This window comes from Tachysurus fulvidraco, chromosome 15, assembly GCF_022655615.1.
Source record: "Tachysurus fulvidraco isolate hzauxx_2018 chromosome 15, HZAU_PFXX_2.0, whole genome shotgun sequence".
Taxonomy (NCBI): domain Eukaryota; kingdom Metazoa; phylum Chordata; class Actinopteri; order Siluriformes; family Bagridae; genus Tachysurus; species Tachysurus fulvidraco.
Window position 1 is genome coordinate 8,330,046 of NC_062532.1, and position 12,419 is coordinate 8,342,464.

At 36.7% G+C, this 12,419-nt stretch overlaps 1 protein-coding gene across 2 annotated transcripts; it reads left to right on the forward strand.

The window, feature by feature from the left end:
• The first annotated feature begins 1,894 nt into the window (after positions 1–1,894).
• On the forward strand, positions 1,895–7,340 carry cenpx (centromere protein X). Of its 2 annotated transcripts, none has more exons than XM_047801237.1 (5): positions 1,895–2,049; positions 2,151–2,202; positions 2,293–2,346; positions 5,171–5,259; positions 6,930–7,073. In XM_047801237.1, exons 1-5 carry the CDS (start codon positions 2,014–2,016, stop codon positions 7,008–7,010), a joined length of 312 nt encoding a protein of 103 aa, XP_047657193.1. In that variant the 5' UTR covers positions 1,895–2,013; the 3' UTR covers positions 7,011–7,073. The 2 variants fall into 2 exon arrangements, with proteins under 2 accessions (XP_047657193.1, XP_027027718.1); XM_027171917.2 differs by lacking the exon at positions 6,930–7,073 and adding an exon at positions 7,087–7,340 and having other exon boundaries at positions 1,909–2,049.
• The last annotated feature ends 5,079 nt before the right edge of the window (positions 7,341–12,419 follow it).

The following is a 12,419-nucleotide window of genomic DNA, read 5'->3' on the forward strand; positions in this document are numbered from 1 at the left end:
AAATGTGGAGTCCCACAGGGCTCAATTCTTGCACCGCTTCTCTTTAATTTATATATGCTCCCAATTGGTCAAATAATGAAAAAGAACCAAATTGCTTACCACAGCTATGCAGATGACACCCAGATATACTTAGCCCTGTCCCCTAATGACAGCCCCATTGACTCTCTATGTAAGTGCATTGATGAAATTAACAGTTGGATGTATCAAAACTTCCTCCAGTTAAACAAAGACAAAACCGACGTCATTGTATTCGGAAATAAAGATGAAACTCTCAAGGTTAACACACAACATGACTCTAGGGGTCTAAAGACACAAAATAAAGTCAGAAATCTTGGTGTAATTTTAGAGTCTGACCTTAATTTCAGTAGTCATGTGAAAGCGATAAGCAAATCAGCTTACTATCATCTCAGAAATATAGCCAGAATTAGATGTTTTGTCTCAAGACAGGACTTAGAAAAACTTGTTCATGCTTTCATCACCAGCAGGGTGGATTATTGCAATGGACTCCTTACTGGGATCCCCAAAAAGACCATTAGACAGCTGCAGCTCATACAGAACGCTGCTGCCAGAATTCTGACCAGAACCAAAAAATCTGAGCACATCACTCCAGTCCTCAGGTCCTTACACTGGCTTCCAGTTACATTTAGAATAGATTTTAAAGTATTGTTACAGTACTCGTTTATAAATCACTTCATGGCTTAGGACCGAAATACATTACAGATATGCTAATTGAATATAAACCAAGCAGACTACTCAGATCATTAGGATCAGGTCAGTTAGAGATACCAAGGGTTCACTCAAAACAAGGTGCGTCAGCATTTATTTATTACGCCACCTTTTAGTCTCGGACATTGTGCATTAAATCAGCGTTTATATAAAATGGGTAAACATGAAAATGGAAATTGTGATAAGTGTGGTCAAGCAGAATCAGTAGAGCATGTACTTATAGAGTGTGATGCATATGCAGGAGCAAGAAATAAATTAATTCAAGCTCTACGATCGTTTGGTATAAATGATTTCTCCCTTCGGGTTCTATTAGGAAACGAATCAAAGCAGTTTAGGATATTCCAGGAATGAGTTATTTTCTTAAAACAAACAAAACTGATCAATAGAATTTAACATACAGTTGTATTATTAATTTTTTTTTTTTTTACTTACTTACTTACTTACTTACTTACTTACTTACTTACTTACTTATTTTCTTCCAAACCATTATGCGCTCCACACTCCAGTCCAGTAGGTGGCGGTAAATGCACCTAAAGTTGGTTTGCCATCCGCCAATAAAAATCAGAAGAAAAAGAAGAAGAGTTACGGTTGTCTCTTACTGTGAGCTGTCTGACCGTGAGACTAATGTATCGGCAGCTGGAAAAATAAACATGCCTAGAACTCATCCGAATGCAACGCTAGCTGCAACAGTAGTGTAGCACAACTCAACAATTATGCATCTACTACACTTAATGCTACTGAGAATTCTATTCACAGTGTTACTGTTATTTGGTATAAGCATCAGCAGTAACATTTTCAACAGTCAGACAGTAATTACTATTTGACATACCTATGAATAGGTGAATGGAAACTGAAAATCCAGCTTAGGGATGAGCCAGACTTGGGCTAGCTCCTTTCATCATGAAATCTTTTATACCTACTGGTTTAGTTATAGTACCATTCATAGTATCATATTATTTTATTCTACTTTTATGTCACAGACATTAAAAAGCATGTACATTAGATGTCCTAATGTGTATGGTTATGTACATATGTGACAAATTAGATTTAGTTGAGTTTATTTAAAATAGAATATTTCAACTATTTAATTATAGTGGCTAAAACAAAGCAGCCAAAAAAGCACAAAATTTTTAATTCATTTTTTTTTTAAGAATAACAGGAATGTTATTTAATAAGGTTTTGGTTGCTCAACACACTCCAGTCCAGTAGGCGGCGGAAAAAAGCGCAATTAATTCAGGATGTCAAGCTTTTTTAACCGCCATTAAAAATAAAAGAAGACGAATAACAATGGTTGATCAAGCGCGCGAAGTAATTTTCAAAAAGGTATATTTTAAATCATTTATCGGTATCTAACAGCTGTGTTTTTGGTAATCGCTAAGCTCGATAGCTAAATAAAATGCTTAACGAAGATAGTGTATTTGTAGGAAACCGTCAGCAAACTTTTAATGCTGTTCTTTAAGGACGACAAAAGCAAAGGTATGGTAACATATTTTCAAGTCCTAGTTTAGCTAACTACTGAATTCTATGTCTAGCCAAAGATTAATCTCTTTCTCTATTTTTATAAAGTCAGCAACGATTCTGTCAGTCTCATGGCTGAGATGCTGAGAATTTTCGTTATCGGTAAGTAGGATTTAATGCATATAATTGTTTCCATTCTAATCTGACAGTTTTTAAAATTATTTTTTTAAAGTCCCTTTATGTTTGCGACACAGTGATGTGTAAAATCAGATTTGTGTGCAGCAGTATGTCTTCATGCCCTGAAAAAGCTCTACTCAGAATGTTAATGGAGAAGTACGAGATGGTCAGAAGGAGCTGCACTGCGTTTTGTTTTTGTTTTTTTGTTGTTGTTGTTTTTTTTTAATTTAGAGAAAGCGTGTGACAGGGTGCCAAAGAGGCGCTGGGTACTGTATGAGGAGTGGCAGAGTAGCTCGTAAGAGTAGTTCAGGATATGTATGAGAGGAGTGTGAGATGTGCTGTAGGTTAGACAGAGGAGTTTAAGGTGAGGCTACATCAAGGACCGGATTTGAGCCCCTTCTTGTTTGCTATGGTGATGGTCAGTTTGACCATTAAAGTCAGACAGCAGACCTGCCAACCTTTACGCATTTTGTGTAGCAGATACACATTTAGACATCAAGGTACGCTGCCACGATTTGTCACTTCAAAATATGCATTGTAAAAAACCATTGATGCCTTTGAGTTCATCTGTCTGTGCATTTGCGCACCAGGCAATGCGCCTATAGGTGTAACCGCATTGGGCAGCAACCTGGGAAAATAATAATTCGACCAATCATAGCGCCAGTTTAAAACTCTTCAACGCTACAAGCGGAGAGCCATCAAAACGAGTGTGGTTTTCATCTGTCTCTGTCCGTCTTCAATTCTTCTTACAGTGACTGTTTTTACAAGTGAGGACTTAACGTTTCAAAGGTAAATGGCCAGAATTGTGTATTGCATCCATTTTAATAAGCCTGCCGAACCACATGCGTCGTTAGACGCCTTTACTGGGGCATGTGCCTAAGTGTCCGGTGTTGTTCCTCAAGTTTATGTTTTACGCACAGATCAAGTTTTATTTTATTTGCCAGTATTTCCTAGGAAACGTAAGTCATGCCTGTAAACGCATTGCCGGCGTACTTTAATGGAAAAGTCAAACTGGCGCAAGCACGCAGAAATCAATATCCGCGAGCGTCCGTGTATCCCTTTTATAGCACGCAGTCATGCTATAACATGACGAAACTAATGTAATTTTTTAAATATCAATCGTATTCTGTTCTTCATGGTCTACTTGTATGTTGAATAATTAGATATGGTGGTGAGTGAGAACTATGTGCTAAGTAAAAAGTTGTGATGAGTGAGCAGGTGAACTTAATCAACACTGACCAGCAAATGTGCCTGACCTCACGGCGTGTCGCTGCAGTAAGTTGCTACTCAAAATTTTTTACCAAGGTTGGCAGGTCTGAGACAGGAATCTCCATGGACAATAATGAGAGTAGCAAATAGGAACACTTAGAAAGGTGGAGGTCTGTTTTGGAAAGAAGGGGAATGAAAGTCAGTCCTAGTATGACAGAATACATCTACAGTATGAGAGGGAGGGAAGTAGAACAGTGAGGTTACAGGGGGCTGAGGTCAAGAAAGTGCAGGAGTTTAAGTATTTGGGCTCATACCACCCAGTGCAATGGGGAGTGTAGAAAAGAGGTGAAAAGGTGAGGGCAGGCGGGTTGGAGTGGATGGAGAAAATTGTCAGGCGTGTTGTGTGACAGGAAAGTGTCAGCAAGAATCAACGAAAAGGTGTAGAAGACAGTAGTGAGATCACCTCTGCTGTACGGGTTAAAGACTGTAGCACTGACAAAAAGACATGAGGCAGAGATGAGGATGTTGAGGTTCTCTTTAGGAGTGACGAGGCTGGACAGGATTAGGAACGAGCACATCAGAGTGACAGATCAGGTTGGCTGTTTTGGGGACAAGGTCAGAGAGGCTACATTTGAGATGGTTTGGACATGTAAAGAGGAGGAAGATGGTTATATTGGTAGAAGGATGTTGGGGATTGTTGGCTGCCAGGTAAGAGGTCAAGAGGAAGGCCAAAGAGGAGATATATGGAGGTGTTAAATGAGGACATGAAGGTAATTGATGCTAGAGTAGAGGATGCCAAGGATAAAGTTAGGTGAAGGTACCAATCACATCTCTACAAACAACTGTATCTATAGGTTCTAATCTATAGGTTTTGGGACTACAAACACACTTAGGAGTCAGGTGCAAATTCACAGGTATGAATAAACTTAGCACAACAGTTTAACTGAAGCCCAAGACAACAGCAATAAGTAACTGGTGAATAAGTTATAGACTTCTGGTTTCAAATGTTTTATACAATGATAATGTAAGTTGAAAATCAAGAATAAACATAAATAGATCTTGATCAAGATATTAAAACCAGGGCATTCTAATTTATTTGCATACTTGATTTAGAACTCCAGAAGGAGTTCACTATAGTTTCTACCTTTTTTGTGAGAGTGAAGATAATCACAATTGGGTCCTATATTGTGGGCACTGAAAAGTGAATATGTAGGCAATCTTAGATTTTTTCCACATTTTCCAAGAAAAAATTAAGTTGATGAATAATTAAGTCTCATTATTTGTTGATTGTTAAAGGGTTTGTATGTAATGGGTTTAAGCATGACATATCAAGAATGACACACTGTACCAACTCCAGTGACTGTGAAGTCACCTTCCTGAAAAGTTTCTGTAGTAATCCTGTTAATTTGATTTTTTTTTTTCAGTTTGCAATTCCCTATTAATAATTAAGAGATAATACAATATGAAATATGTGCTCATTTAAGGTGGAAAATTAGAATGAGAAACTTTTGAATAATGACCTTTCTGGGGTTGTTTATATGAAGTCATGAGTCATATCATCAGAAAGATATTTTTCTAAATATCTCAAAAAACATTGCAGAAGCAACACGCAGAGCAATAAAACATGCAGAGAATGAAGACTGTGTTGGTGTGGATTTGGAACATGTTGAGAAAATTTTGCCTCAGCTGGTGAGTATATTTAGGTAAAAAAAATTATCCTAATGTTAAAGGCATAATCACAACCAGATATTATGCTTTATCTTAGCATGTCATTATTTAACTCGTGTAACTATACCACACTTCTTACCATATTTTTCCATGTATAAGAGAATACTTTTGTCTAAAATTGGTAGACTAAAATTTAAGGGTTTTTTTTACTAATGTGGAAGAAACTGGCAATGTTTAAGCGCAAATAAACAGTCTCTTCTTGAAGTTGATGATTTGGTAGCAGGAAAGATTGGCAAAATTATGGAGCTGACTTTGACAAGGACCAAATTGTGATGGCTAAAAGACTAGGTCAAAGGATCTCCAAAAGATCAACTGTTGTTTGTTCCTGGTATGCAGTTGTTAGGATAGTACTATCAGCTTGTTATCGCTTACATTATAGTAGCTATAGACCATTTTAAGAATGTAAACAATAACAAACGTGTTGCAATTCTTCTGTTCATGTTTGATCCTGAAGCATTTCTGGTGGTGCTCTTTTTAAATCACAGATCTGTCAAAACAAACTGACAAATACATATTTTTTAAGTCAGCTCAAACTGATCAATTAACAGCACTCTAAATAAACGACCGATTTGAATTATTGGACCCTCTAATTAATGCTTTAAGGCAACAACTTTACAGACAAAGCCAGAATGCCATAAATGGTTTACGTTTACCTCAAGTAACGTCCAGATGTGTATCTGTATGAAACTGAGTGTGTCTATATGAGACAAGCTTATGGCATTCTGGATACTTTATATATACACACACACACACACGCACACAAATTTTGCATGGTTTGTCACTAAGGTCAATGGGGAGTTTCTTAGTGGTCACTGCACATTGCATGTGTATTATTTGCAAATAATAAATTACATTACTTAACTGTATCCGTATCCAAGTAAAATAATTATGTACATTTTTAATCATTACAAATGTAATTATTTTATATGTTACAAAATGTCTAAACAAAAAGGTCCAAGTTTGGAACAGGGTTGCAGTGCTCCATCTGAGACTTGCATGTGGTCACAACTAAACAAGAAGGTCCATGCAATTCAGTGCTGGCTATAGCATCTTTTATTTTTAAAATTATTCTTCTTCTACTTTCGGTGTTCCCACCTAACTCTGTGCTCGGCATCTTCTACTCTCGCACCAATTAACTTCAACTTTTATTTTTAAAATTCTAAAGCATAAACTTGTTTTGCAGCCTTTAAATAATAGTAAATACCGACTAATAAAAATAGATTGTATTGGAGAGTATGCAACAGCCGTCCTAATTTAACAGTTGACATTTTTAATCACTTGTTTAAATAAACTGTCGTAATAGCAATGTTTATAAATGTCCTCCCGCCAATGTATTAAATGTGCACAGCAACTAACCAGAAATGTTTGAGGACCAAAGAGATCACTTACATAAACCCACGAATAGCCATTGAAATGGTCTGTAATGAATCATTCCCACTCCAGCCTCTTTCCATTACAGGAAAAATAAAAAAAATCATGTTACTGAGAATACAGAATGTGCTAAATCCTCTGTCCTAAAGACGGTAGAAAATGTAATGATTGTTAAGAAGTCTGCATCCTGTATAACTATTACTGTAGAAACAATAGCAAATTATAATGAATGCATTAATGTAAATCTCTCTGTTTTGCAGCCACATGTATTGTGTGAGCTGCTGTTACAGAACATTAATCAAGGATTTCTGGCCAGTCACTTTAGAGTCCTGGTGTATTGAGAAAAAACTAAACGTGGCTTTTCTAGTGTTATTGTTTTAGCTTGGATCAAAATTACATGAATTTAAAATGTTGCAGCTTTTGGATTTCTGAGACGTGATGCGGCCAACGACTGACTTTTGGGATCAATCCGTGAGTGTGGACTTTTGGGACCAAACGTAGTGGCAAGCATGTTGTGCATTTGTTGTATATAAACAATAATTCTCAGTGGCCTAAAAGTTAATCTGCTGCCATGTAACTTTCCCTCTTTAGTTTAAATTTTATGTGGTTATAAATGCAACTTTATTTGTTTTTGGAAATCAGTTTAATAAAATATTTTTTCTTGTGTTCAAGATGGTATTGTTATTCAACCTTTTCTACTGTACCTCTTTCCATAGGGATATAATTCTCACATGCATAACAAGGATCATGTACATTATGTAGTATATTATGGAGTTTTTATAGCTGTTAAATTTGCTTTCTGCCAAAAAAAACCCCAAAACAATAGATACTTTTATCAGATACTTTAAGTATGTGAAAAATAACAATCCTGTAAAGATGCACAAATCGACTGTGTAAGGGTTGTATAAATCATGTGTGAACAAGTCATTTTCAGTCAGCTCTGTCAGCTAATGTTACCTGACCCAGATCCCAAGCCATGTGCAGCAATGGTGTCTTTACTTTTTAGGCAGCACACAGCACGATATACATTATGAAATGTTTTTAGCAGGTAGCTTGCAACAGCATATTTCTAACAGCAGTGAAAATTAAAATCTTACATAAGGAAGTGTTTTTAAAAAATGTTTTTAAATGTTTCTTCTTAAAGGTACATCTTATCCATGAAAGTGTATTATTTAAGAAAAAATGTTATGGGAGTCAATGTAAGATGGAAGAGAACAGTCTATTTACATATACAGTGAGGGGAAAAATTATTTGATACTCTGCTGATTTTGGATGTTTTCCCACTACAAAACGGACGATCAGTGTATAATTTTAATGGTAGGGTTATTTTAAGACACCGAATAACAAAAAAAAATTCAGTAAAATGCATCAAGTGCATAGAGTGCTTCAAGCAGCTTGATTAGAAGGTGACAAGAGTTGATGTGATTATTCACAATTGGAAGAAAAACAAAATATGTCAATCTCCATTCAAGATCTCACCTCATGCAGTTTCAATGATCATGAGAATGGTGAGGAATTACCCCAGAACTACATAGGAGGACCTTGTCAATGATCTCAGTGCAGCTGGAACCACAGTCACCAAGAAAGCTATTGGTAACACACTACAGTGAAGGACTAAAATCCTGCAGTGCCAGCAACGTCCATCTGGTCAAGAAAGCACATGTACAGACATGTCTGAAGTTTGCCAATGAACATCTGAATGATTCAGAAGAGAACTGGGTAAAAGTCTGATGTGTGGTCTGATAAGACCAAAATCAAGCTCTTTGGCATCATGACAATGACCCTAAACAAATGGCCAAGGCAACAAAGGAGTGGCTCAAGAAGAAGTGCATTAAGATCCTGGAGTAAACCAGCCAGTCACCAGACCGTAATCCCATAGAACATCTGTGGAAGAACCTGAAGGTTCAAATTGCCAAACATCAGCCTTGAAACCTTAATGAATTGGAGACGATCTGCAAAGAGGAGTGTGACAAAATCCCTCCTGAGATTTGTGCAAACCTGGTGGCCAACTATAAGAAACATCTGACCTCTGTGATTGCCAACAAGGGTTTTGTCTTGTGCTAAGTCATGTTTTGGCAAGGGGTCAAATAATTATTTCACATCAACTTATAACTTATTTTAAATTGTGTTTTTCTGGATTTATTTGTTGTTATTCTGTCTCTTTCTGTTAAAACAATCATACCATTAAAAGCACAGTCTGATTGTTTCTTTGTCAGTGTGCAAACGTACAAAATCAGCAGGGTATCAAAAAAAATTTCCCTCACTGTATGTAGTACTAAAACAAATATATAAAAATAAAATAGCAATTTATAATGATCATTGTATTTGGAAACTTTTTAGCAAGTTCCTAAAAGATTAATGTTGGTACAGAGTGACTGGAAACGCTAAATAATTTTTAAAATCCTCTAAAACTAAACACAACCATATTTATAAGGGAGGAATAAAGTACTTTTTCAACTTCAGCGAGACTTTTTTGTGATTAGTAATGCAGATTTTACATAATTTTTGTAATTACTAACAGGTGGCATGCTAACCTTTCATTTGGATGAAAATGGTACTCAAGACTGATATTTCGAATGTGTTATGGTGGTTGGCATTAAACTCTTCAGATAAGTCTTGGTTTGACTTGTGGTTCTTACCACATTCCCCCTTATTCTGTATCAACAATGAATGTTGTCAAGAGGACTTTCTAGGAGAGCGGTGTCTAATCTTATCTGGAAAGGGGCTTCTGCTTGGTTGGAATGAAAACCTGCACCCACACCGGCCCTTTGTGGATAAGATTGGAGACCACTGTTCTAGGACATTAAAGGTGTGGGACCCTTTCGACCTCTGTCAAGCATGAGCAGCAGATCTCCTTTCCAAGGTTTGTTAAGACCCTTACAAATAAAGTTAATCATGAGTTTGTCAACTTTTGTTTGTGGCACACTTCTGTTTGTACCCAGTGCTATCACATCCCTTAATTTTGCTGTTTGCCTGGGGTTTCTGGTGGTTCCAGGGTTTGCACATTTTGGTTCAGGTGGTACAATTCTGAAAACATCTGAAATTCCACTTTCTCTTAATCAGGTATGTGGGAAAGACATTCACCACATAAGCAAGCTCCTTGGAATTGCTAAGGCAGCATTAAATGATTCCTAAAAAACGAATCCTTTATCAGATAGCAGATCAGGGCGTGCAAGTATCATGCATTGAGCATGACAGTCACTCGTTTTGGTCTTTTGTCACGCACTCCCACCACACATTGTATTTCTTTATTTCTCACACAGAAAAATTTACAATTTTTACTTTTTTACTAGTCGAGCCTGAAACTTATCAGCCAATCAAAAAAGGCTACACAATAGCCAATCAGAAAATAGCTATTGTATCTGGATAAGATTTAATGCAACAACCAATGGGGAAAAAAAGCATATCCTGGAATTGTTCAGCATCATCCACGTTCAACCCACAGAGAAAACCAGTTTTACAACAGTTTTACAGCCTGTTCACTGACAACACCTTCTCAGAACAAGTAGCCTAGGCCAGTGGTTCTCAAACTGGGGGCCGTGAGATTGTGCAAGGCACTAATGGTTGGAGGTGTCACTCTTGCCTGTCTTCAAAATGACAGCAGATGTTGCAGTTTGGCCAACTGTTTGGGTTATTATTGCTCTGTATATAGTAGATTGGATTTATTTCAACAATTTATTTAAATACTAAATGGTTAAATTACAATATTTAACAGTAACAAACTTATTTTGTTATGGAGGTTTTGAACTTCAAGCTAACGTAACTTTGAAATCACTGTAAAAACAAATGCAGTGGTTGGTCAGACCTACAGTGTGTTTCATTTGTTCTGTAACGCCTGTCTTTCACATTTATTTTTCCCGAAAATAATACTGTGTTGGAAGCTGCGTATTTTTCCATCCTAAAAATAAGTGTGAATCCTTGTTAGCTACCATGCGTTAGCCCAGTGCGGGTAAATAACCTGCAAATGACCCACATGGGATTCATGTGGGCAGATAAATATTTTAGGAAATTTGGTAGGTATGCGTCATATTTCCGCATGTCTTTCGCCGTAAATCATTAACGCATGCATGATACAAACATCACTACCTAATGCGCTTCCATAGATATCTATACTACATGTTGCCTTGAGGCTAAAAATACGTCAAAACTGCCGCCATCTTTGTACAGGTGTCTTGTACTTCAAATGCATAGAGGATGCTGTACTTCTGTGCTGAATTTGGTTGTTCAAACGAATGAAATATAAAAACCATTTCACAAGTGAGGATGTGTTTTATGATATTGAATGTTAGGAAATTATATTTCTGGTTACGTTGGTTTGTCTCAGTCCTTGTTTTGTTTTTTGTTTTGGTTTATTGACTTTAGTACATACTTATTTAATGTGGCAAAAGTATTGCGGGACAGGAATAAAGTAAAGATTGAACTTTCTTTGGCACCTCAACTATCTAACTTTCAGATGTTCCTCTCAAATTTGTGATTTGCTTCCACCTGCAAATTGCTTTGTGTATCATATTTAATAAACCAATACAATTTAATGCTTAAATTAACATGTATAGTCACACCATTGTAGCAGTGTTGTATGCAGTAGGCTAAGGTCAGAGGTGGGAAGTAACGGAGTAAAAATACTTCGTTACTGTACTTAAGTCAATTTTTCTGGTATCAGTACTTTACTCCACTATTTATTTTTCGGACAACTTTTTAGTTTTACTCATTACATTTTTACACAAATATCTGTACTTTTTACTTCTTACATTTTCAAAACGGACTCGTTACTTTTAGTATTATTTCTTCTCATTGAGCGCTGTTTCCTGCCTATCATCCTATCATTTTGCGGCTTTTTCACCATGTGACTGGTGTACTGTATTATTTACTGGCTATCAGACATAGACTAAGGAGAGCGGAGCTAACAATGAGCAGCACGCCTACAAGGAATGGCTAATGTTAAAATAACTAACAACGAGGACATTCCTGAACACCCATGGCCATATATATATAAGGGAGATGTTTGAAATAATCGGCGTCAAAAAGGATTCCTGGCGAATGCGTTGTGAATTGTGTCAACCAGGGGCGGTTCTACACCTTTTTTTAGGGTGGCTTCAGCCCCCTGTCTGTAATCTCAGCCACTCTAAAACTATGAGTATAATTTTTACTTCCATAAATAAACAATGAAAATGACGTTAAAATGCAGGACATGTCGATGGGAAAGAAAATTACTTATCAGTTTGATCCAAGAGCGATTTTTTTTTTCAATTTGGGATATGGCCTTGGTGATACACTTGGTATACATTATATTTCCAAAAGTATTGGGTCTCCTGACCTTTCCTACGTGGTTGTTTTCTGATCTCATCCCTACTGAACACCTTTGGGATGAACGTGAACGCTGACTCCACCCTACCTCACCTACATCAGTGCCTGTAGTAGTAACGGCGACTTTTTACTTAAGTACATGCCAGAGCCCATACTTCTTTACTTTAACTTGAGTAAAAGAGTGTAGTCACTACTTCTACTTTTACTGGAGTCTTTAAAAAAGGGGGATCTGTACTTCCACTTGAGTAAAGGATGTGTGTACTTTTGCCACCTCTGGCTAAGGTGATTGTTCATTTGAAGTTTACTCAAGTGGAAGAATGTAACTAATAAACTTACACCTACTAGCAATATTTTTACTATTATTATTTTGAAAAAGCAGATTATCTTAATATCAAAACCTCAATTTTTCTCTACACTAAATGAAAATACATGTCTGACTTTGGAAC

Bases quoted from the DNA above. Each gene is read 5' to 3' on its own strand.
- cenpx (XM_047801237.1), top strand. From the start codon at position 2,014: ATGGTTGATCAAGCGCGCGAAGTAATTTTCAAAAAG. The intron at 2,203-2,292 runs GTATGGTAACAT...ATTTTTATAAAG, and splicing joins TAAGGACGACAAAAGCAAAG to TCAGCAACGATTCTGTCAGT. The intron at 5,260-6,929 runs GTGAGTATATTT...TCTGTTTTGCAG, and splicing joins AGAAAATTTTGCCTCAGCTG to CCACATGTATTGTGTGAGCT.